Source organism: Mastigoproctus giganteus, chromosome 13 (genome assembly GCF_048544385.1).
Source record: "Mastigoproctus giganteus isolate SK-2022 chromosome 13, ASM4854438v1, whole genome shotgun sequence".
Taxonomy (NCBI): Eukaryota; Metazoa; Arthropoda; class Arachnida; order Uropygi; family Thelyphonidae; genus Mastigoproctus; species Mastigoproctus giganteus.
In genome coordinates this window covers 66,953,375-66,980,871 of record NC_143587.1, presented here as the reverse complement: position 1 = coordinate 66,980,871, position 27,497 = coordinate 66,953,375, and the positions used below count along the sequence as shown (strand labels likewise).

The 27,497-nt window shown below is 38.6% G+C and overlaps 1 protein-coding gene across 1 annotated transcript in view; it reads left to right on the top strand.

Moving 5' to 3' along the window:
• The window catches only part of l(2)k10201 (zinc finger protein 511 lethal (2) k10201), a 53,920-nt gene extending 26,962 nt beyond the window's left edge, over positions 1–26,958 (top strand). Inside the window, exons 4-6 of the mRNA XM_090387632.1 lie at positions 1,107–1,234; positions 21,424–21,504; positions 26,475–26,958. Of these exons, the coding sequence (XP_090243758.1) occupies positions 1,107–1,234; positions 21,424–21,504; positions 26,475–26,658 (393 nt within the window). The 3' untranslated portion in view covers positions 26,659–26,958. The remainder of the gene's footprint in view (positions 1–1,106; positions 1,235–21,423; positions 21,505–26,474) is intronic.
• Positions 26,959–27,497: the final 539 nt, after the last annotated feature.

Genomic DNA, 27,497 nt, shown 5'->3' with positions numbered 1-27,497 from the left:
AACATTGGTAAAATAACTTTTGTCCAAATAAAATGATAGCAGCAATCTTTTTTGATCCACCATACTTCACATATGAAGTATAGTAGGTTAAATCTTTCTATATCCTTTCTTAACTCACTATGCTCCTATTAATTATCAGAAGGTTGTAAAGCTTCTGATAATTAATAGGATGATACACCTTTCCAGGAAACAAATAATTCACTTGCATTAAAATGGTATTTAAAATTTTGTCTTGTTACAAACTGCTAAAGGAACAATGTACTAGCAATTTGCATAAATATGCAATTATATGAGGGGTACTTATTTAATTCACAGACTGCTGCAAGGCCTTAACTTAATTGTTATGTGAATTTTCTGTGGGTTTTTCTTTCTCAAAATACCCTCCCTCAAACTTGACACACTTTCGCCACTGTTGTACTCGTGCATTAAATTCTTCTTGCAAGCCATTTTTCGAAAGATTGCAAAGTGCTCCTATTCTGGCTCAGTGAGCATCATTGTTTTGGACGCTTGCCTTTCAGAGCTTTATTCAGATGTCAAAACAAGAAAAAATCACATAGTGCTAAGTCTGGTGAATAAAGGGTATGTGGCAGAACTTGGCACCTATGGCAGTGATCACTGCCTGCACAATATTAGCCATGAGAGGACCTGGCATTGTTGATGAGAAAACCACTTCACACTGGAAAGTTCAGTTACACCGGAATATGGCTGCCCTGGCACTCATTACTATATGCTTCATTCATCTTCTTAACTGGTTCCAGTGCATTTAAGCCCTGTCTGACACAATAGCAAATCACATATCGCTGTTCAATCTGTATGTCCGACATGATACTTGCTTCAAAACAATTGTCAGCGACATGTGGCTAATAAACCTCTTCATGCAACACTAGTCCACCAAGTACTGGCATGCACACAATCTGCTCAGTAGCGATCAGGAAGAGCACCTCTAGTGACAGTTATGGAAAGTTTGCATGGTAAACATAAAATCTTGCACCAGTCTGCAAATTAAATGATCTCCTGTTGTATATTAGAAAAGTTTAGTTATAATTTCATTTAGTTGGTGATTTTGATGATTCTTTGTGTTTAACACTTTTCCCTTTTCCTTGTAGGATTTATATGATTGCATAGTTGAAACATGTGGAAAAAAGTTTTCTGATGCCAGTTCTCGGAAAGAACATTTAATTAAAGATCACAAATATCCCAGTGATTTTAGATTTAATAAAATTTCAAAAGAAAGGTAAAGATTTTCTTAAAATATGTAATCATAATTGCATATCTTAATAGTTTAGCATTAGTAGAGGCATATGATGCAAGAAAGCAAGCTTATATTGCTGTCAGCCAAAAAAATACAAAAAAAAAAACCCTTCCCATTTCACCCATCCATTCACTCCAAATGTTTGTCTAATTCTGCCTTGAACTTATTTAAGTTGTTGACCTCCACTACAACAGATGAAAGCTTGTTCCAACTATCAACCACCCGCTGGCTAAAGGCAAATTTCTGCACATTTATTCTACAATTGTCTTTCCTAAATTTGAATTTATGTCCCCTCAGATGAGTAATCTGAGCAAGAGGAAGAATCCCATCAGCATAGAGTTTGCTCAAACCATTCAAGGCCTTATACACCTCAATTAGATCACCTCACAGGCTCCTAGTCTCCAGAAGCTGCAATTTGCAGAACTTTAGCCTTTCGTGGTAACAGCAGCTCTTTATTCCACTCACCAATCTCGTTGCCTGTCTCTGTACTTGTTTCAGCAGCTCTACATCTTTCCTAAAATGAGGCGTCCAGGACTGTATATACTCAAGGTGTGGCCTGACCATTGCCTTATACAAGAGGACAATCATCTCTTTAGCCCTGCTAGCAAAATTCCTGTATATCATTGACAAGACATCATGAGCTACTCTTGCAGCCTGTCTGCACTGCAGTTTGGCATCTGTGGAATTCTAATGAAAATTACTTTTATATTTCTGCATATTTTTTTTTCTATTAAATAAATACAGATCATTTTATGTACTTCCATCCAAAATTTAAACAAAAGGTGGAAAACCTAGTATCTCAAATATTCATTGAATTTTATGAATATTAGAAAGAAACAATTAGATAGAGAGTTTATACACATTTTCAAAATCTTTCGGTTTATTGACCAATAATTATTTTTAATGTTTCATACATTTCTACTCGTGCTGACATGTCAGCACGAGTAGAAATGTATGAAACATTAAAAATATTTGAATATTAAAGCTAATATTGAGTAGTAGTAGTAGTGGCATGTGATGCGAGAAAGCAAATGTATGAGCTTATGCAGCATCAGCCAAAAAAAAAAAAATCACACCATTCCCTCCAAATGCCTGTCCTCCCGAAATTTATTTAACCTGTCAACTTCCACAACGACAGATGGAAGTTTGTTCCAGCAATTAACCACCCGCTGGCTAAAGGCAAATTTCCACACATCTATTCTACATCTGTCTTTTCTTAATTTGAATTTATGCCCCCTTAGGTTCGTAATCTAAACAAGTGGAAGGATCCCATCAGAATTCAAGGCCTTATATACCTCAATCAGATCACCGCGCAGGTGCCTAGTCTCCAGCCACTGCAGTTTGCAGAACTTAAGCCTCTCTTGGTAAGAGGATCCCTTCATTCCCCTCACCAATCTTGTTGCCCTTCTCTGTACACGCTCAAGTAAATCTACAACCTTCCTAAAATGAGGCCTCCAGACCTGTACGCAGTACTCAAGGCGCGGCCTGACCATTGCCTTATACAGAGGGACAATCACCTCCTCCTTCGTGCTAGCAAAATTCCTATATATCATTGACAAAATCCATGACCTGCCCTGGCAGCCTGTCTGCATTGCTCAGAAAACTTCATATCTGCCTGCACAATTACTCCTAGATCTTTTTCATTTTCTACCACCTTAAGTGTAGTACCACACAGTTGGTACGTTTCTCTGGGGTTACTTCTACCCATATGCAGTACTTTGCATTTGTCAAGGTTAAACTTCAGTTGCCACTTCTTAGCCCATCTGCCCAAATTATCTAGATCCTGTTGCAGTAGCACACTGCCATTACTGTCATTAACAACCCTGCCAACCTTTGTACCATCTGCAAACTTCGACATTAAGCCTGATATACCTTCATCAATATCATTGATAAATATACAAAACAACAGTGGACCTAACACCGAACCCTGTGGGACTCCACTAATAACATTAGTTCACGAAGAGCAGCACCCATTGATTACCACCCTCTGTCTTCTCCCACTTAACCATCCTTTTATCCATTGTAGCAACTTACCCTTACCATTCTGCTCCAATTTGTACAATAGTCTTCCATGCGCAACAGTGTCAAAAGCTTTCCTGAAATCCAAATATATGATATCAAAATTATTTTTTGCATCCAGTTACTTTGTAACCATATCATAATATCCTATCAAATTTGTCAGACAAGACTTTCCCTTAACAAACCCATGCTGTGTCTGAATTATTGCTGCAGTCTTGTCTAGATGATCCTGCAATGCATCTTTAACCAGTGACTCCATTATTTTACCTGGAACAGAAGTTAAACTAACTGGTCTGTAATTACTCGTGTCACACTTCGATCCCCATTTGTGAATTGGGGATACATTTGCATATCTCCAGTCCGTGGGGACCTCCCCTGAATCCAAGGATGCTCTCATAATTATGGCTAAGGGTTTGCTTAGTTGCTTTGCCTCCTCCTTTAATATAACTGGATACATCCCATCCACCCCAGGTGCTTTTCTTATGTTTAACTTCAACAATTTCCCCTCCACTTTGCTTTCAGTTATTAGAAAATCATTAAGTATCCTGCTACAATTTGATAACCTTCTGCCATTTTCAAACCTTAATAATTCCTCATGTGTGAATGTAGATGCAAAATACTCATTCAGTTTGTTTGCTATCTGAGCAGGATCATCAATAGTAGAACCATCAATATCAAGTGGACCAATCAGATTCATCCCCTTCCTTTTAGAGTTTATATAAGTAAAGAAATCCTTGCTGTTTTTCTTAGCATCTTTTGCCAAGGATTTCTCGTAATCTGCCTTCGCCTGCCTAACCTCCTTTGTGACCTGATTACAGACTGGCTTATATCTGCCATAGGCTTCTGAGTCGCTTGATAATTTATATGCATACCATGCATTTTTCTTCTCTGTTACGAGTCTCATTAGTTCATTAGATAACCATTTAGACCTAAACCTTGAACATTATTTCTTAATAGGTATGAAACTTTTAGTAGCATCCACGATTAATTCCTTGAATGTTTCCCACTTAGAATTTACTGTTGGTAACATCGTCAGTTGATCCCACTGTACAGAATTTAAAAACTGTCGGAGACCACTGTACTCACCTTTACGGAAGCAAAAACCCTTTCTTTTACCCTTGATGGTAATTAAATCTTTAAGTAAATTCCACATCAGTACACTGTGATCACTGCCACCTAGTGGTTCCTTTATCTGCAAATTATTAATACACAAATGATCACTGCTGATAACCAGATCAAGAGTATTACTTTCTCTGGTTGCCTCTCGAACATGCTGCTGCAGAAAACAATCATCCAATAAATCAACAAAAGTCTGACTAGTGTGTGAGTGACCAACCCACAAGTTCCAGTCAATATCTGGGAAGTTAAAATCCCCCATTATAAGACATTCCGATTTACTAGCCCATTCTCTTTCTCTGTACAATTGTTCATTGTACTCATTCAAGGCATTAGGCCTATAACACACTCCTACTCTTAATTTTGCTTTCGCAGTGCTTATGTCACACCAAACTGACTCAACAGTGCACTGTTCATCTATATCAACTGGATGCACTTCTTTTGATTTTATGTTTTTCTTAATTAACAGCATAACACCTCCTCCCTGTCTATCCTTTCTGCACACATTGTACTCCCCAAATTCCAGTTCAACATTCCTTATATCTGTGTGACACCACGTCTCTGCTATCCCAACAGTATCCGCCTTTAATGTCTTGACCAACACTTCAAATTCATCAAATTTATTTACTATACTTCTAGCATTGGTATACATGCTCCTATTCCTAGTTACCCTAACACATCCCATATACCCACCTATTTCAGGATGACTGCCATCCGTCCCTGAAACTCCCAGCACCCCACGCTCCGGGTCGCTACTTATTCTAATAGAAGTTGTGCAAGAATCTCCTTCACCTCTGCCTTCGGCTACTGTTAAACTATTAGTCCTTGTATCCCCCCAAGCTATCAGTTTTCCGACCCACCTAACACTGCCTCGATAGCATCAGCAAATATTCTTGTACCCTTTATATTTAAGTGTATCCCATCCCTATAGAAGCAGGCTCTCCTGTTAACAAGTACAGTCCAGGCTGAAAAAAATTCTACCCCTTGAGCCTTGCACATTCTTTCCAGTGCCGAATTGATCGACAAGCCTCTCATCATATACTCCCTTCTATCGTGTCTGGGCAGAATTGCAGACACTTTCAAATTCAATAAGAGTAATATCTCTTATGATAACACCTTGTGATCAACATCCCTTATGGCTAACAGATTCTCTGTCCTCCCCACACCAAGTGGAAAAGACCTGTGGTTCAGTCATTTTGGTGACAGGAGGAATTTTTATGGGCCTTTTTCACAACATGGCTGCATTAGTCGGTCTCAGGCAAGGGTAACATGGTTTTTACTCCTGGAAACCAGGGTTTTTCATCCAACAAACAGAAAATCAAACTTGAAAACATGCAATTTACAATATATGCAGTGCAATATAACCTTAATCGCTAATGCTCCTAAAATCTACTACAACAACTGTCACAGCAAGTATGAAGTTCTCGTAATAAAGAAAAGTCATAATGTAAAATTCTGAATGAGAGGAGCCTATATAATAAACTGAGAGTCAATCTATATATGCTAATTTTGATTTTTCAATTTTTTTATTAGTGTTTATGGAGCAGTGGTAAGTTGAAAACCTGTGCACATGATGTACCATGCTTTTTTAGCACTTTCAGCTCTAAAATGGTACAGCTCTAAAACGGTGTTTGCAGGCCGGCCGCTAGTTAGTACACCAGACTGAACCTATTAGTAACTCTCTAGGAGGCTTCCGGATCAGCTAGTGTAATGTCACAGCCTCTACTCTGCCAGACAGTGACTGGAAGGAGTCCAAGTAGTATGTGAGTGGGGGGGGGGACATTATTGAGACCACATTATGTCAAGGATAAGGATATATTCTCACCATGTGTATGGCATATCCAAAAATTTTATTACTTCATACAGCACGCCCTATCCCCCATCTTTTCTTACTACTGAATACACCATGAATTGTTAAACTAATAGAGCAAACTTATCTGCAAAAAGATCTAAATCTCCCGAACTCTTCCTCATTCTTTTCACAAATATATGTGGTCTCAGTTCTAATCTCAATGAAGTTCATTTCCATTTACAGTTGTCCTAACCCCATGCACTTTTTCTGACAGAATGTCAGTTATTGGTTGATTCAACCACTGCTCATCTCAGTTGCCCAAATTATTTGATGTATGATTCCTTTCACTTCAAAGGTAGTACTTGTGCATATGTCCATTCGAATATTCTGTGGCAGAGACTTAGTAATTTGGAATCTCCTCTTTTCAATCTTCTCTGGCTTAAAATCTCTACCACATTGTGTCAAATTCATCTGTTGCCTCTATTGTTCTCCCAACTCCACTATTCACTTGGAACCCTTTGACTTCCTCTCTTTCAAACTTAACTTTCCTAATAGTGAGGTAATTTTCCTAGGTGATTTTAATGTTTACAACTCCAGATTGCTTTCCTTTCCTAGTCACACAGACCCAGCTGGTCGAGATGATGAGGCTTTCGCAATTACTAATGACTTCACACACTGTCCATTTACCCATCAGAATACCAGATAATTTTAGGTGCAATATGGCCAAAGTAGCTCTTTCACCAAAAAAACCCAACAACAACCAGATAATTTTAACCACACAGCCAACATGCTTCATCTTTTTCTCACAGGCGCCTCCGTAGCCAGGTGGGAAGGAGCAACAGTGCGTAGCACACGCTTCTTGATTAGACCGGGGTTCGAGCCCATCACCACCAAATACGGAGGATGCGGAAAGGTCAGGGAATGACCACTGCATATCCCGGAGCAGTATGGCCTTAGTTGCTAATGCTCCTAAAAAAAATCAAACAATCTTTTTCTCACAAACAACCCTGCTAAGTATTCGGTTGAGATGAGTGGTCCTCTAGGCACCTCAGATCACAACTGGTTATGGTCTCTTCAATGAAGCCGTTCTGTCATGGCCATTCTCAACCTGGTGTTCTTTGGCATTACAAGAATACAAAATGGGATGATCTGTGAGATTTCTTTTCTTTTCCTTGGTCAGATTACTGTTTTAAATCTTCTGACATCAACATTTGCTCAGATCGTATCAGAGAAATTACTCTTGTAATCCTATGTTCCATACTGCACCTTAACTCGTCCTTTATCTAAACCTTAGTTTTCCAATAAATGTGCTAAGGCCGTTGAAGAGAGAAGAATGTTGCATATCGTAATTGGCTTGTTTTCAAATCTTGCAGTTCATTTTCTGCCTACACCAATGCTTGCAACATTTGTAAAGTGGTTATTAATCAGTGCAAACTAGATTTCGAACAGGATAATAAGAGTACAAAACTTCTTCTTGTCCAAATGGCAGCCGAGCATTCTGGTCTCTTGCCAAAGCTATTGGCTGGAACTTTTGCCCATCTCTGTTCCCACCTCAATGATGGTTCAATTGTCACTTCAGCCAAAGATAAAGCTGACCTGCTAGCATCCTATTTTTATTCCAACTCTTGTTGTTGTTGTTGTTGTTGTTGTTGTTATTTGGTTTTTAGGAGCATTAGCAACTAAGGCCATATTGCTCTGGGAATATGCGGTGGTCATTCCCTGGCCTTTCCGCATCCTCCGTATTTGGTGGTGACGGGCTCGAACCCCGGTCTAATCAAGAAGCGTGTGCTACGCACTGTTGCTCCTTCCCACCTGGCTACGGAGGCGCCCCCAACTCTTGTATTTGATGATCTTGGTAAATCACATCTCACCATTCCTAGTATACTCCAACAATGCCTCCTGTGATCTGTCAAAAGGATTCCAGAAGGATTTTGACGAATCTTGATGCCAAGAAAGCTCCAAGGCCTGATGGCATTTCCGCGCTTGTTCTCAAATTCTGTGCTCCTGAATTTACTCCTGTTCTATGGCCCCTTTTTTCACTTTTTTATTCCAAAGGTGTTTTTCGTTCTGCTTGGAAATTTTCTCATATCCATCCAGTTCTTAAAAGGGGTGACATTCCTTCCATTCAGTTATCATCCCATTGCAATTACTTCTACTCTTAAGTTATGGAGAAATCATTTAACCACCAACTCTTAAGCTATCTAGAAACCTTCCATCTGTTCAACAATTGCCATTATGGATTCACTCATCGTCGATCCACTGGTGATATTCTGGCTTATGTTACCCATCTATGGACAAATTCAATGGAAATGTTTGGTGAAAATCAAGCTGTTGCTCTTGACATTTCAAAGGCATTAATTGATTGTGTTTGGCAATTAAGATCTTCTAAATAAGCTTCCATCTTATGGTTTGCCAACTTTTGTTTGTAATTGGGTATTCATTTTTCTCTCTGACCACTCACTGTGGGTGATGATTGATGGCTCTTTGTCTTTTAACTTCTCCACTGATGCTGGTATCCCCAAAGTTCAGTTCTTTCTTCCACTTTTTCCCTCTTGTATATTAATGACCTTCCATTGACCAGAAATTCTATCCATAGTTTTGCTGATGATAGCATATTGCATTCCACCTTCCAGTTTGAGAAACTTTTCCCTGCTTAAACAGCTTCTACATCTCGAATATCCACTACCAATTCCTTAAACGCTGATTTCCTGGTAATTCTCCAGTGGGGGAAAGATAACTTACGTGATTTCAGTCCTAAAACTGTCCTGTGTCATGTCTTGCAAAACGGATTCTTCTTCTCTGATGCTTATCTTCGATGACACTCTAATTCTGGTTATAACCCCTATGCGCAAGCACACTGGATGACCAGTGTGCTTGCACACTGGTCACCCAGACATAAGCAGAGGTCGAGGTGTGGCACCCACACCACATGGAGGAATGCTGCTCCTCTGTGTTACCAGGCAATACTAAGTGGTAGATGACTCTCATCAACTGGTGCAATACCACCACTTTGCTTATTTGGAGGCTTGAAGTGGTGGAACCCATGTTTAATCTTCAGAGCTAAGTTCCAGTCAACCCTTCCCCATCTCTTCCGTCATGCAGTATCACTGACGTCTTTTGAGGTTATGATGGACATCATGGCGAGATCCAAACTTCCTTACATTTCGAGAATACAGCTCTAAAATGGTGTTTGCAGGCCGGCCACTAGTTAGTGCACTGAACCGAACCTATTGGTAATTCTCTAGGAGGCTTCCAGATCAGCTAGTGTATAATCTTGCTACTTGTACTCTGCTAGATAGTGACTGGAGGGATCCGAGTAGTGTGTATGTGGGAGGCATTGTCGAGGCCATATTATGTCAAGGTTCTGGGTATATTCTTACCATGTGTATGCCATATCCAAAAATTTCATTACTTCATACAGCATGTCCCCCCCCCCCCCAGGCACATTATGGCCTAGCTGCCCTTGTGCCATAAAGACCATAAACAAATGTCCCCCCCCCACACTTTTTCTTACTATTGAATACACCATGAATTTTTAAATTAATAGAGCAAGCTTATCTGCAAAAAAGATCTAAACCTCCCAAACACTGCCTAGTTCATTTTACAAATATTCATGGTCTCAATTCTAATCTCAGTTATGTTCATTTCCACTTGCACTCTGCCAATCCCCATGTACTTTTTCTGACAGAATCTCAGTTATTGGTTGAATCAACCACTGCTCATCTCAGTTGCCCAAATTATTCAGTCTGATTCCTTTCGCCTCAAAGGTGGTACTTGTGCATATGCCCATTCTGATATTTCCTGTCAGAGACTTGGTAATTTGGAATCTCTTTTCGATCTTCTCTGCTTTAAAATCTCTCTACCTTATTCTGTCAAATTCATCTGCTGTCTCTACTGTCCCAACTCCACTAATCACTTGGAACTTTTTGACTTCATCTCTTTGCAACTTGACTTTCTCCAGTCCAACATTCCTAATGGTGAGGTAATTTTCCTTGGTGATTTTAATGTTCACAACTCCAGCTTGCTTCTGTTCTCTAGTCACATAGATCCAGCTGGTCGAGATGCTGAGGCTTTTGTAACTATTAATGACCTTGCACAGATTGTTCATTTACCTACCAGAAAATCCTAACCATACAGTCAACACGCTTGATCTTTTTCTCACAAACAACCCTTCTAAGTACACTGTCGAAGTGAGTGGTCCTTTAGGCACCTCAGATCACAACTTGGTGACTGTCTCTTAATAAAGGCTCAATGGAGCCTTTATCTCATGGCTATTCCCAACCTTGTGTCGTTTGGCATTACAAGAATGCAAAATGGGATGATCTGCGAGATTTCTTTTCCTTGGTCGGATTACTGTTTCAAAACTTCTGATGTCAACATTTGCTCATATTGTGTCAGTGAAATTTTTCTTGTAGGAATGGAATCCTTTATTCCACACTCCACTTTAAAATCTCATCCTTTGTATAAACCTTGGTTTTCCAATAAATGTGCTAATTCTGTTCAAGAGAAGAATGTTGCATATTCTTCTCTTGAACAGTAATTGGCTTCCTTCCAATTCTTTAGTTTCATTTGTCTACACCAAAACTCACAACAATTGTAAAACAGTCCAAACTAGGTTTTGGCCCTAATGGTAGCCAAGCATTCTGGTCTCTTGCAAAAGCTATTGGCTGCAACTTTTGCCCATCTCTGCTCCCATCTCTGTCAAAACCAGATGGTTCTATTATTCACTTCAGCCAAGGATAAAGCTGACCTGCTAGCATCCCTTCTTTCTTCCAACTCATGTGTTAATGATCTTGGTAAAACATTCCACCATTCCTTCCTAACATGCTCCATTCAATGCCTCCTGTGGTCTTCTGTTAAAAGGATGTCGGAAGGATTTTGACGAATCTTGACGCTAAGAAAGCTCTAGGTCCTGATGGTATTTCTCCACTTGCTCTCTAAACCTGTGCTCCTGAACTTACCCCTGTTCTTTGCCTCCTTTTTTCACTTTCTTATTCCAAAGGTGTTTTTCCTTCTGCTTGGAAATTTGCTCATATCCAGCCAGTTCCTAAAAACGGTGATAAATCACTGCCATCCAATTATTGACCCATTGCAGTTACTTCTACTCTTTCTAAAGTAATGGAGAAATCAATTAACCGGTAACTCTTAAACTATCTAGAAACCTTTGTCTGATCAATGATCGCCAGTATGGATTCTGTCAGTGTCAATCCACTGGTGATATTCTGGCTTATGTTATCCATTTATGGACAGATTCAATGGAAAAGTTCGGTGGAACTCAAGCAGTTGCTCTTGCCATCCCAAAGGCTTTCAATTGTATTTTGGCATAAAGGTCTTCTAAACAAGCTTCCATCTTATGGTTTGCCAACTGTTTTTTGTAATTGGTTATCCAGTTTTCTCTCTGATTGCTAATGCACCAATAAAACCAAAACAAACAAACAAACAAACTCTCTGATTGCTCACTGAAAGTGATGGTAGATGGCTCTCTGTCTTCTAACTTCTGCACTAATGTTGGTGTCACCCCACGCTATTCTTGATTAGACCGGGTTCGAGTCTGTGCCCACCAAATATTGGAGGATGCGGAAAGGTCAGGAAATGACCACTGCTTATACCCAGAGCAATATAGCCTTAGTTGCTAATGCTCCAAATAACAATCAAATAAACATCTGGTGTCGCCCAAGGTTCATTTCTTTCCCCCACACTTTTCCTCTTGTATATTAACACATTAACTGCTAGATACAAATTTTTAATTTTAATATATTCTATGTAAATTAGATGCCAGTTGGCCAGATCAAGACTACGCTGCATGCATTCAAGATCAGTTCTACACAAGCTGAAAAAAATATCAAATTCATTGCTGATACATTGGCATAGCAAATAACAACTGCAAATGTATCACTGGTGGTACAATGGCTGTCAAGGGTTATTGACTTCCTTCCATTAACTGGAAATCATATTCATAGTCTTGCCGATGATAGCAAATTGCATATTGCATTCCACTTTCAAGTTTGAGAAACCTTTCCCTGCTCTATCAGCTTCAACTTCTCAAATATCCAAATATCCACTACCAATTCCTTAAATGCTGATCTCTAGATAATTCCCAAGTGGGGCAAAGGCAACTTAGTTGATTTCAATCCTTCTAGAACTCACTCCTGTCTTATATCTTGCAAAAAGGATTCTTCTACTCCTATGCTTATCTTTGGTGACACTCTGATTTCTAGGCAAGATGATTTATCCTTTTGGGCATTACCCTGACTTCTACTCTCTCTCTCTCTTGGCACAAGCACATTACAAATATTGCTTCCTCTGCTTCTAAAAAACTTGGTTTTGTCTTTCGCTCTCGGCGTTACTTTTCTTCTAAACAGCTGTTCACTCTGTACAAATTGCAAATCTTCCCTACCATGGAATATTGTTCCCACATCTAGGGCAGTGCCCCCAAAACCTCTGTCTTCTAGATTCCATTCAGAAGAGGGCAATTAGGTTAATTAATGACTCATCTCTCACAGAGTCGCTCTACTCTGTCTCATAGATGTAGTGTTTCTACCGCATGCCTTTTCTACAGATACTTCCATGGGCATTTTTCTTCTGAATTGGGTTCTATATTTCCAGCTCTCTCTTTCAAAACAGTCTGAACATGTACCGCCACCAGCCAACATCCATTTACTGTCCAACTTCAAACTCACAGAACTAACTTTTCATTTTCCTCATTTATTCATTCAACTGCAATTTAGCATTAGTAGAGGCATATGAAGCAAGAAAGCAAGCTTATGCAGCAAAAAAAAAAACAAACAAAGAAAAAAAAAAAACGCTCCCATTTCACCCCTCCGTTCGTTCCCAAATACCTGTCCAGCTCAGTCTTAAATTTATTTAGGCTATCAACTTCCACAACAAAGGATGGAAGTCTGTTCCACCAACCAACTACCCGCTGGCTAAAGGCAAACTTCCAAACATCTATCCTGCTTCTGTTTTTCCTCAATTTGAATTTATGCCCTCTCAGGTAATTATTCTGAGCAAGAGGAAGAATTCCATCAGCATTGAGCATGCTCAAACCATTCAAGGCTTTATACACCTCAATCAGATCACCTTGCAGGTGCCTAGTCTCCAGACACTGTAATTTGCAAAACTTAAGCCTTTCTTCATAAGAGCAACCCTTTGTTCCATTCACTAATCTTGTTGCCCTTCTCTGTACTCGGTCCAACAGCTCTACAGCCTTCTTAAAATGAGGCCTCCAGAACCGTATACAGTACTCAAGATGTGGCCTGACCATTGCCTTATACAAGGGGATAATCACCTCCTTATCCCTGCTAAAAAAATTCCTGTATTTAATTGACAAGACACCATGAGTTACTCTTGCAGACTGTCTGTGCTGCTCCGAAAACTTCATATCTGCCTGCACAATTACCCCTAGGTCCTTTTCATTCTCTACCACTGTCAGTGTAGTACCACAGAGTTGATATGTTACTCTGGAGTTACTGCTTCCCATATGTAGTACTTTACATTTGTCAATGTTAAACTTTTGCCACCTCTCAGCCCATCTGCTCAACTTTTCTAGATCCTGTTGCAGCAGCGTACTGTCATTGGTGTCCTTAACAACCCTGCCAATCTTTGTATCATCTGCAAACTTGGACATTAAGCTTGATATACCATCATCAATATCATTTATAAATACAGAAAACAACAATGGACTCAACACTGAAACCTGAGGGACTCCACTAATAACATTAGTCCACGATGAGCAGTGTCCATTGATTACCACTCTCTGTCTTCTCCCACTCAACCATCATTTTCTGGAACAACTTTCCTTCATACGTATTTCCTGAAAATTTCAGCCTACAGAAGTTCAAGTCTAATCTTAACAAATGTCTTCTTTCATCTTCTCAACCTCCAACCCAAGCATAGTACTAAGTACTACAGATTCTAATACCTCTTGTGTTTGGAATTTTCATTAAAAAAAAAAATAAAATACTTTCTTCCAAACAGCTGCTCCCACATATGGGGTGGTGCCCCCAAAACCTCTCTCAGATTTCTAAATTCTATTCAAAAGAGGGTAGTTAGGTTAATTAATGACTCATCTCTATAACAGTCTCTCCACTCTGTTTCATAGAATTTCTGTTTCTGCTGCATGCCATTTATATAGATACTTCCATGGGCACTGTTCTTCTGAATTGGCTTTTATGATTCCTGATCTCCGCCCCCCAAAGTAGTCCGAACACGTTTTCCAAGTTCAAACTAACAGAACCAACTTTTCTTCTTCCTCATTTATTCATTCAACTGAAAATTACAATCTACAGAAGTTCAAGTCTAATGTCAACAGATATATTCTTTCATCTTTTCAACCTCCATCCCATGCATGGTAGTAAGAGCTGTAGATTCTAATGCCTCTTGTGCTTGGGGTTTTCATAAAAAAAAAAGCTTTCAACTTTTTTTTTTTTTTTTTTTTTAGTATTCTATTAAAAAGAATGGAATTTTTCAAAATATTCCATTAAAATAAACATAACTTGAGTCATATAAACATAGTAAATGTAGTACTAACATAATCGTATACTGTCATTTGTGAAATCACCTTTTTGACACACAGTTATTACTGTATCAGCAAGGAAGTGGGTAAAAAAGTGTTGAATTAAACAAAAAAAAACTGAGGTGGTGTGTGAAAGCAGTGACAGTCTAGACATTGAGTGGTTTAAAGTATGGAATTTCTACCTTCAAGCTTCGAGTTACTGTGTGATATTAAAAATTGTCACCTGCATGAGAAATGATTTATAAGAAGTAAATCGACTACTCCATAAACAGTTCCTAGAATATAGTCTGCATCGTCCCTTTCCAAACATGAAAATCAAGAGGTAGGAGAGGTTTTTCCTTCTTTGAATCCTTATTAAGAAAAAGAAAAAAGAAAACAAAAAGTGAAAAATAACTGGGAAAGTATTTTAAATTCAGTCAGCACTGTAGACATTAAAAAGTGTATGGCACTTCATAAGATTAGTATTTGTAGTGGCAAATGACACAAAAAAGCAAGCTTGGACAGCATTAGCTCAAAAAAAAAAAAAGCTTCCCACATTACCTGTCTGTCCTCTCCAATAGTTTGTTTAGTTCTTCCCCGAATTTATTCAAACTACCCTCTTCCACAACAACAAAAGATGGAATATTGTTCCAATAATCAACCACCCACTGGCTGAAGGTAAACCTCTGCAGGTCTATCCTGCAGCCATTGTTATCAGTTTGAATTTATACCTCCTTGTGTGTGTAGTCTGAGCAAGAGGAAAAATGCCATTAGCATTGTGCTTGCTCAAATCATTCAAAGCCTTAAGCACCTCATCAGATTACCTTGCAGGTGCCTAGTCTCCAGACACTGTAATTAGTAGAACTGAAGCCTTTCTTGGTATGACTACCCTTTTGTTCCCTTCACCAGTCTTGTTGCGCGCTCTCTCTCTCTCTCTCTCTGCACGTGTTCCAGCAGATCTACATCCTTCCTAAAATGAGGTCTCCTGACCTATATGCAGAACTGAAGATGTGGCCCATAATCATGCCTTGTACAATGGGATAATTACCTCCTTATAGCCAAGCAAAATCCTTTATATCATTGACAATATCCCATGAGCTGTCCTGGCAGCTTATCTGCATTATTCAAAGAACTTGATATCTGCAAGTCCCCCATGTCTTGTTTATTTTCCACTACCTTGAGTGTAGTACTACACATTTCATTGAGGTGTATAAGGCCTTGAATGGTTTGAGCAAGCTCAATGCTAATGGGTTTCTTCCTCTTGCTCAGCGTATGCACGTGAGAGGATATAAATTGAAATTGAGGAAAGACGATTGTAGAATAGATGTGCGGAAATTTGCCTTTAGCCAGTGAGTGGTTGATTGCTGGAACAAATTTCCATCTGTCATTGTATAAGTTGACAGCTTAAATAAATTCAAGGCAGAACTAGACAGACTTTTGGAATGAATGTGTGGGTGAAATGGGCAGTGTTTTTTTTTTTGGGGGGGGGGGGGGCTGATGCTGTGTAAGCTTGCTTTTTTTGCCTATGCCTGTACTAATGTTAATGCCAACATTTGGTACATTAACCTGGAATTACTGCTACCCACACACAGTACCTTGCTTCTGAATGTTAAACTTCAACAGCCATTTCTCAGCCCATTTGCCAATTTTTCTAAATCTTGTTACAGTAACACACCTTGAATACTTGTTATTAACCACCCTGCCAACCTTTGTATCATCTGCAAATGGGCATTGATCATGAGGCTGGAAGAAAAAGAGCATTAAAAATGAGAGATCACTATAAGCAGGAATGTTATAATGAGAACTAGCTGTATATACGTGCAGGTGTTCCAAATTATGACAGTGCTAAACCTCTATTGAACTGTTAATTACAGAGGAATCTGGTATTTACATTAATATTTGTAAATGTCATGGGATTTTTTATTTAATCAGAACTTTTCCATATGTCATTGGAAGGGAGAAGGAAGTGCTAATGTGCAGAGTGACAAATGAGAAATGTGGTTTGCTATAAATTTACAGCAACAGTTGCTTGGTGTTTCCATTAACACGTTCCAATGTTTGAGTGTAGGTATGATATTATCCTGCTCAGAGTATAAAATATATCTATTAGAAGTACTGGAAATTCTTGGCATATTGCATTCTTCAGTGATGGCAAAAAGGTCAGATTTATCTCATCCTTCAAACAAAAATTATCTTATGTCAAGCTTTGAGATCTATGGGGCCATCTCCATGGGCATTGTCGACAATATTTAAGTACATATTTTGTGCCAAAGGGACATGAGAAATTGTTTTATTGGTTATACAGTGTGGGGTGGTGTACTGCACTGTCATTCATGATTGTTATTAGTGTTTACTTAAAGATGTAACTACAATCAAGGGAAAGGAGAAGGTTATTGCTTTTGTAAATGTGGCCACAGCATTCACAAACAGTTATTACTCTTCATGAATTAATGTTATTAGTGTAGTCCCCAGGGTTTGGGTTGAGCCCATTGCTGTTTTCTATATTTATCAGTGATATTGATGAAGTCATATCAGGCTTAATGTTCAAGTTTGCAGATGAAACAAAAGTTGGTGGAGAGGTTAATGGCAGTATGCTACTGCAATTTGATCTAGAAAAGTTAGGCAGATGGGCTGAGAAATGGCAACTGAAGTTTATTAACTGTGGGTTGCAATAACATTAGCATTAGTAGAGGCATATGATGTAAGAAAGCAAGCTTATGCAGCATCAGCCAAAAAAAAAAAAAAAAAACCGCTCCCATTTCACCCCTCTGTTCGTTCCAAATACCTGTCCAGCTCAGCCTTAAATTTATATAGGCTATTTATCAACCAACTACCTGCTGGCTAAAGGCAAACCTCCGCACATCTGTCTTTCCTCAATTTGAATTTATGCCTTCTCAGATGATTATTCTGAGCAAGAGGAAGAATTCCATCAGCATTGAGCATGCTCAAACCCTTCAAGGCTTTTTCCACCTCAATCAGATCACCTCGCAGGTGCCTAGTCTCCAGCCACTGTAATTTGCAAAATTGAAGCCTTTCTTCGTAAGAGCAACCCTTTGTTCTATTCACTAATCTTGTTGACCTTCTCTGTACTCGTTTCAACAGCTCTACATCCTTCTTAAAATGAGGCCTGCAAACCTGTATACAGTACTCAAAGTGTGGCCTGACCATTGCCTTATACAAGGGGATAATCACCTCCTTATCCCTGCTAGAAAAATTTCTGTATATCATTGACAAACACTATGAGCTACTCTTGCAGACTGTCTGCACTGCTCAGAAAACTTCATATCTGCATGCACAATTACCCCCAGATCCTTTTCATTCTCTACCACTGTCAGTGTAGTACCACAGAGTTGGTACGTCACTCTGGGGTTGCTGCTTCCCATATGTAGTACTTTACATTTGTCAATGTTAAACTTCATTTGCCACCTCTCAGCCCATCTGCTCCACTTTTCTAGATCCTGTTGCAGCAGCGTACTGTCAGTGTCCTTAACAACCCTGCCAACCTTTGTATCATCTGAAAACTTGGACATTAAGCTTGATATACCATCATCAATATCATTTATGAATACAGAAAACAACGATGGACCCAACACTGAACCTTGAGGGACTCCACTAATAACATTAGTCCATGATGAGCAGTGTCCATTGATTACCACTCTGTCTTCTCCCACTCAACCATCCCTTTATCCATAGCAGCAATTTGTCTCCAATGCCACGCTACTTCAATTTGTGCAGCAGTCTTCCATGTGCAACAGTATCAAAAACCTTTCTATGATCCAAATATATGATATCAAAGTTATTCCCTGCATCCAGTTCCTTTGTGACCACATCATAGTATCCAATCAAATTGGTCAGGCAAGACTTTCCCTTAACAAACCCATGCTGTGTCCGAGCTATAACTGAAGTCTTGTCTAGATGATCCTGCAGTGCTTCTTTAACCAGTGCCTCCATTACCACAGTTGCTAATGTACCAACTGTGTGGAGCTACACATGAATTGAGAATATATAATTACAAATTATAGGTCATTATAGGCTTTCTTTTATTTTAGCTAAGTTGAAAAACTAAAATTGTTAATTTGAAGTCTTTATGGATTACCTACCTACTTATAGGGCGGTGGTAGAAAATGAAAAGTTGCTGGGGTAATTTTGCAGTCAGATATGAAGTTCTCTGAGTAGTGCAGACAAGCTGCCAGCATTGCCCATGGGGTTTTGTCAATGATATACAGAAATTTTGTTAGCTGGGATAAGGAGGTGATTATTCCATTGTATTATAATGCAGTAGTCAGACAATATCTTGAGTACTACATACTGGATTGGAGACCTAATTTTAGGAAAGATGTAGAGCTACTGGAAAGAGTACAGAGCAGGGCAACAAGATTGGTGAGGTAAACAAACAAGAAAGGCTTCAATTTTGTAAATTGCAGCATCTAGAGAATAGGCACCTGCGAAGTGATCTGATTGAGGTGTTTAAGGCTTTGAATGGTTTGAGCAAGCTCAGTGCTGATGGGGTTCTTACTCTTGCTCAGATTATGCACATGATTGAGCATAAATTAAAATTGAGGAAGGATGGTTGCAGAATAGATATGTGGGAGTTTGCCTTTAGCTAGTGAGTAATTGATTGCTCAGACAAACTCCATCTGTTGTGGAAGTTGATAGCTTAAATAAATTCAAAGAAGAGCTAGACAAATTCTATTGGAGGAAATGATAGGTGAAAGGCTCTCTATTGGAGGGAATGAAAGGAGAAATGGGAAGGTATAAGCTTGCTATCTTGCATCATATACCACTGCTAATGATGGTTTGTCTGACTGGGTTCTGGTTTCAATAAATGAATTAAAGGCTGCTCTTTTTGTGTAATTATTAACATAGGACTAAATGAAAACTAAACTTCTATAAAGAATGGAAATGGAAGCAGTGAAAAAAGAGAAGCAGCTTAGAATTGTGAGATATTCCTCTACCATTCAATTATCATTCTGTTGCAGTTCTACTCTTTCTAAAGTAATGAAGAAATCAATTAACTGGCAACTCCTTAAACTATCTAGAAACCATTCATCTGATCAATGATTGTCAGTATGGATTCCATCAGTGTTGATCCACTGGTGATGTTTTGGCTTATGTTACCCATCTATGGACAAATTCAATGGAAAAGTTTGGTGAAACTCAAACAGTTGCTCTTGACATTCAAAGCTTTGATCGTGTTTGGCATAAAGGTCTTCTAAATAAGCTCTCATTGTATGGTTTGCCAACTGTTTTTTTGTAATTGGGTATCCAGTTTCATCTCTGCCCGCTCACTGCGAGTGATGGTAGATGGCTCTGTCTTCTAACTTCTCCACTAGTGCTGGTGTTCCCCAAGGTTCTGTTATTTCTCCCACTCTTTTCCTCTTGTATATTAATGACCTTCTTCTGGAAATCCTATCCATAATTTTGCTGATGGCAGCACATTGCATTCCACCTTCCAGTTTGAGAAACCTTGCCTTTCTCAAACAGCTTCAATTTCTCGAATATCCACTACCATTTCCTTAAATGCTAATCTCCAATAGGACAAAGATAACTTAGTTGATTTCAATCCTTCTAAAACTGAATCCTGTCTTATATATCACAAAAAGGATTCTTCTGCTCCTGTGGTTATCTTTGATGACACTGCAATTTCTAGGCAAGATCATATATCTCTATTGGGGATTACCCTGACTTCTAATCTCTCTGGTATAAACACATTACAAATATCTAAAAAAAACTGGGTTTTCTCTTTCACTCTCTGCATTACTTTTCTTCACTTTGTACAAATTGCAAATCCACCCTAGGGCAGTGCCCCCAAAAACCTCTCTCAGGCTTCTAGATTCCATTCAAAAGAGGGAAGTTAGATTAATTAATGACTCATCTCTAACAGACCCTCTTCACTCTATCTGCTTTCGATCTATTCGCTCGCTCTATTTCTGCTGCATGCCATTTTTGCTTCCAGCTACTCTTGCCAACTTTGGAACTTCTGACATTGCTTGTAACTTCAAATGTTGTCATAAAAATTACATTAGCTGACTACTCAAAGATGTAATGTTTGTTTTAGTCATTAAAAGTTTACACTCTGTTTTCACTGTTCATATAGAGCAGGGGTTGGGAACCTCTCTCTCGCAGGCGAAATTGAAACTGCCCACTGCACCATCAGTGCCATAATCGGTGCCATCTAATAACTCTGAGCTTTCCAAAGCAAAGCAGGACCAACCTTCTCTGGCGCACTGTGGCCATAAATGCTGATGCACCAAATAAATCCCCAATCAACCAACCAACCTTCTCATTAAGGTGAAAGCTAAGAAGTTTCATTAAAAATAAAACATTGACTGTGGCATCTTTGGTGTTTCGGTATTTAACTGTTTAAACTGTTTGGTTGATAATGCATTATAACATTTTAATTAATATTGCTTAGTGTTGATTGCATGCATACCTATGAATTTGTAAATTTTAAAATTCATTATTTTCCCAGCAAAGATGTGCCCCCACAGGTTCTTAGATGCTTGCAATTTGCCCTTGGTACTAAACAGGTTCCCCATCCCGATATAGAGAATGATAAAATTATCTTCAGTTGAGAAAATAAGATGCTTTCATTTATCATTATAGCATATTGCAGCATACTTACAATAATCTGTTATTTTATTTTACAAGTAAATCAGACATTTTTTTTTTAGTATTTCCTTTTAATTTGCAAAGTTATCTTGTGTTTCCTTTTTATTTGATTTACTTTATTATAAAATCATTTTACAGCAGACCAGAGTTAAAAATGGAGATTGTACCAACAGAATGTTCAGCTGATAGGAATCAAGTTAGGCAAAAATATGTTTCTAGGTATGTAATAGAATTAAGTTTGATTTTGCAAAATGAATTTCACAATCACAATTTCATGTTTTGGGACTTTTTTTTTTTTTTATTTATTTTGTTGATAATCTGAAAATAAGCTAGGAATCTAATAAAAAAACACACTTAAATATTGTATTTAAGCTGTTTCTTATCATGCCCAAGTTTATTCTGAGTAATGACATGGCTTCTCAATGTCACACCAGACCATACTTGTTTTCATTGTGTTAAACCATTTTTGATCAAACGATGGTGATACATTATCTAACTGCTGAGTTTAGACAAGTATCAAAAGTATTGAAACTGATAATAAATTTTTGAAGGCAGGGGAGCGAGGTAGGAATTCTCTCAGAAACAGCCCTCATATGCATTATGAATATGCTTTTTCTTAACGTTCATAAACAAGTTGGAAGCAAGTGGTGCACTTCAAACTAACAGACTGTTGAAGATCTACTAGGAATGTACACTTATGAGCCAAAACATTACGATCACCTCTTAATAGTATGTTGGGTAGCATTTTCCATAATAACCGTTTTCACCCAGCATATCATTGACTGAGCAAGACCATGGAAGGTGTCCATGAGTATCCTGTACCAACTGGACAGAAGGACATCCTGGAGTGAGGTACTTGCGTGAAACAATAACTACTGCATTCCACCACATCCCATAAATGTTTTATAGGATCGATGTTGAGAGAATTCGACAATCAGGGAAGCACACCGAAATTCTTGGACACGACTCTTGAACCATTCTTGCACAATGCAGGCCTTGTGACATGGGACATAATCTTGTTGAAAGAGTCCAGTGCCATCTGGATACGTGGTTACCACAAATGGCAAAACTTGGTTCAAAACAATATCAAGGCAGGGTCTGGCAGTGAGGATGTGTTCATTGGGATCAGTGACATCCACGAAAACATACATCAAACCAATACTACTGCTACTGGCCTTTTTGTCTAATCGTGCAGTCTAGTTTCAGCTGTTCACTATTTTTCTTCAAATACACAGTTGTCTGATGTCCAGGAATAGTACTCCCACCCCCACTGCAGTTGAATGTGTTGACGTCTGTTAGTCAATGTGGGCACATGAACCAGGTCACCTTCTCCATAAGCTTACCTGTAAGAGGATCTTTGTTGCATTCTGTTGTTTAATTGTGGTGTAGGGATTGTGAGCCTCTATAATTAAGTAAATAAGCTAATTCTTAAGTATTAGCTTAATTACTCAGTTAAGACATTAATAGACAAAATTTTTTAAAATATGATTTTCTGCATTTTATGCATAAATTCTCCCCATATTGTATGGCATGCATTAATTAATTAGTATTATTAAATTTTTAAGAGACATCCTGGAATGCCATTTCACCATTTATTTCTTACTGGTAGCACCTACCAGTAAGGCGTCTCCGTAGCCAGGTGGGAAGGAGCAGCAGTGTGTAGCATACGCTTCTTGATTAGACCGGGATTCGAGCCCGTCACCACCAAATACGGAGGATGCGGAAAGGTCAGGGAATGACTACCGCATATCCCGGAGCAATATGGCCTTAGTTGCTAATGCGCCTAAAAACCAAATAACAACAACAACCTACCAGTAAGAAACAAGTGGTGAAATGGCATTATTTGTTACCATAATTTTTTATTTTTATTTGTTACCATAAAATAAAAAAAAATTACTAGCATTAAAGCTATTCATTTGAATGGGGAATTTTTTGCATTCATGCTGATGTGGCACAGTTGGTTTAATATGTTGCTTCTTTGTCTTAGTTCAGATTTTATTTAACTAAAGAATCCTTTTATAGGCCTATTTAAATGGTGCTGGGTTTGTTATGAGCATACAGCTTGCCTTTACTATTACAATGAATCACCACTGTTTGTTTCAAGCAAAGATAGTATGGATTTTTGCTAGGCTGTGAAGCAGCTAACCCAACTATTATTAATAATTCATTTTGAGGTTACTCTGCATATACAGAGTGTCTCAAAAATATTGGTACAAATGTTTAGGGGAGGTAGGTAACATCTAAAGGAATGTGACTCGCATAGGAACCCATAACCGGAAACGTCACTGTAAGTCGGTACACGGCGCTGTTCACAGTTCGCGAGAGGGAAAATTTCTGGTTTACTTGTTCAAGTAGTAGTTGCCGCACAAAGAGCATGCATCGATATACGAACTGTGAGCTGGCAGACATGCGATTAGCAGAGGGTAATGGACAAGCCACTCAACGAATTTATGGAGAACGCGTCCCAGGCAGACATGTACCGGACCACCATTTGTTTGTGCGTATGCATCAAAATTTTTGCGGTTATGTGTCATTTAGAGGTAACAGGAGTAGTGTGGGCAGACCACATTCGACACGAACTCCCGCCATGGAAGAAAGTGTGTTGAATGCCATCCAGAATAATCCCACTACCAGCACACGTGCCGTTGCCTCTGCCTTAGGAGTGTCTCATTGCAGTGTCTGGCACGATGATTCCTTACACCCCTTTCATCTCCAAATGGTTCAGTTACTGCTCCCCCAAGATCATCCTGCACGTGTGGCTTTTGTGCAGTGGTTTCTCCAAGAAAGTGTTCAAGACTTGAATTTTCCAGCCTATGTTTTGTGTGGGCTCACGACAACCCGCACGGTGTGCGCCCCGATGCGGCACAACAACATCGTTTCGCAATAGATGTGTGGGCAGGTATGGTCGGTGACTGCTTAGTCGGCCCATACCTGTTACCATCCCGCATGAACTCCGCTAAATATTGGATCTTTCTTGAACAAGTTCTACCAGGGTTGCTTGACGATGTTCCAGCAAATGTGAAACGGAACATTTGGTTTCAACATGTCGGGGCACCTGCCCATTATGGAAGGTGTGTTTGACCATTTGAACAGGCATTTTGGTCATCGATGGATTGGCTGTGGTGGACCCGTTGCCTGGCCCCCATGCTCACTTGATTTATGGAGGCTTGATTTCTTTCTGTGGGGGGCCCCCTCATCTATCATGTATGAATCGCCTGTGGAGATGGAAATGGATCCCGTGGCGAGACTCGTCTGCATTGCTGCTACTGTCAAAGAAACTCCAGGTGTGTTCGACCATGTCCGCTAATCCATGCTGCTTCAGTGTCATGCATGCATCACGTCTCATGGTGGAACCTTCAAGCATCTGTTGTTGATATGGGGGTTTGATGGCGCATAAGCTACTTTACATCTGTTGTAACATCATGAAATGCATTCATCTCGTACTCCATTGTTAATATTATGTGAAATAAATGTTTACCCCTAATTACTGTCTTGTATCATTTCTGCTTCTTGTGCCTCTGTTACTACTTTCCCGTGACATTTCCAGTTATGGATTCCTATGCGATTCACATTCCTTTAGATGTTACCTACCTCCCCTAAACATTTGTACCAATATTTTTGAGACACCCTGTAGAACTGAGTTCAGTGAAAGCACTATTACCCTGAGGAAAACTGAATAAATTAATCTAATGTAGTTGGAACTTGGTAATAGGTTGCATTGGAATTAACTAGAAAAGTTAGCACTAGTAAGCCCACTTCTATCGGTTTCCACTTCTGTCATGATGACTTTCCTCAAATTAAAGAGTGAAAATGTAGTCACCCATAATATTGCTGATATCAGTGCTATGTGGCAGCAAAATGTGAGGCTTTATTCCCAAGGCCAAAAATCCTCATAGGTAGCACAGTTGGTAGGATCACCGTCCTCCCCACACTGTAGAAAAGACATGAGTTTGAGTCCCGTTGATGATGGGAGGAATTTTTATCCTTCTTTTCTACAATATGGCTGAGTTAGTTGGTCAAGGCAGGGTCTGGAATGCACTCGATGAAAAACCATACTACCCAAGTGAGGGTAGAATTTTTTTTTTTTTTTTTCTCACGGAAACTCGGGTTTTTTGTCGAGCAGATAGAAAATCAACCTCAGAAAACACAATTTTCAGACAATATACGTGGAGCAATATGGCCTTAGTCATTGAAGCTCCTAAAACACTACTACTACCCAGGCCAAACACCTACCTGTGAAATTGAATAGAATGAGTTTCTGGTCTACTTTAATCTGTTTCAGTTTAAAAAAATTATCAATGCATGGCAGGTTGATCACCAGATCCAACACAGCTGCAAATGTTGCACATCCAAAATCTGAACTGAAAGGTGCCATTAGAGAGTTTCTTTGGCTTGACAGTTCAAAATGGCCAAGCTGGTAACCCATTTGTTACTGTTGTGCTAATTGTGGCAAGTGCTTTCCACAATTACCATTGGCAAATTTTCTGTCTCCTTGTCAGTAGAGACAGCCTTTCACTGGTTTCTGGTAAGTTGAGACATTCATCTACTACATGGAAAACATTCAGAACTGCTCTGTAATGGCTGTAGCAGGTGTATTAACTTCTGGCAACACTCCTTATTTATCAACATTAAATTATAACAAAATTATGAGCACATAAATAATAAGAACTTATGTCAAAAAGATGTTTTTATTTTAATGAGAACTAAGGGGCTTCACCCCCCCCCCCATGCTCGCTGCGCTCACTTCATTTGATAAAATAAAATACTTACAGAAGCTTTCAACACTGTGTGCCTCTCTTCCTCTGCTATGAATACATAAATACGTTAAATATGGAAATCAAGCATAGTACCACGTGGTCATCTTAAATATGATGATGATCACGTTTAAACAGAAGCTTGTTTTACCACAGTAAAACAAGCTTCTGTTACTTATTACCATGTAAACCGCATCTCTTCTCCCATTGGCTGAATAAATATCAGCCAATGAGGAAAATTATTTTAATGTATAGAAAGATGTTACTGAAATCAACCTTGAACAGTCACCATGATCATTGACTGCCTTTTTTATATTATTTTGTTTCTGTAATGATGAAATTTATTATTTTCGTATATAAATTTAAGTTTATTGTATTTATTTCTGAGGTGATCCCAGAGATTTCTTTTAAATTAAGTTTTTTCATTTTTAACAGAGTTCCACAAAGTATATGTTTTGGATATGGAGCTCCTAGGACATTTCAACAGAGTTACTTTAAAACAAAAAAACATTATAAGGACTCTAAACTTCAGAAGGAACAATCAAAAAATGAAGATAACAATAGCTGTGATGATATATCCATGTCTGACCTACAAAATGCTATTGATGAAGAAATGTAATGTGTATAACGCATGTTACATTTTACTTATCACAGTAAAAAACTACATTTTATTGTTTAACATGCAGGATGCCAAGTCTATTTCATGTTTGGAGAAATGTCTAATTTATTTTAACTGTATTCAGGTTGTATAATGGCAGCATACTAGATTATTTTAGCTACTGTTTTTATTGTGATAGTAGTGGTTTTCCTAAAGGCATCTTAAAATTAATATCATGAATTAATTCAAATCAAGTCTGCAGAGGAAAGAAGGATAAATTAACTTTCAAGTACAATCACTCCATTTTATATCTATGTGGTGTTCCCACCAACCACACTAATATGATGCATAAAAAACCATTACCTAAATCACATTACCTAGAAAATGCAGAATCTTGACAGAAAGACTGACATCTTTTTTATCAGTCTACTATTACATAAATAAAAATTTATGTAATAGTAGACTTTTGTAGGCTTGTTTTTTTTTTCGCCAGTAGAATTATTATGCATTACATCAGTGTGGTTGGTATTATATGCAAGGGGCATTTAATAATCTATCCCTCCTGCATGGCTTTTTCCACTGATCCATCAACTCTTTCATTTTATATGCTTTGTTATTTGTATCATCCCTCAATAGAACTTACTATAATTGAAACAGTTTGATGAATTCCATGACAAATTCCTTAAATACTTTGACAGCAATGCACAAAACTATGAAAAAAGTGTGAACTAAGAATTAATTGTAGATTATTTCATGATGATCCAGATTTTTTTGATAGATGAGGAAACAGGTTGATGAAGAGGAACTAAAAGTACCTCTTAATTTTCGATTATTATGGATATACATCACAGAAATAAACA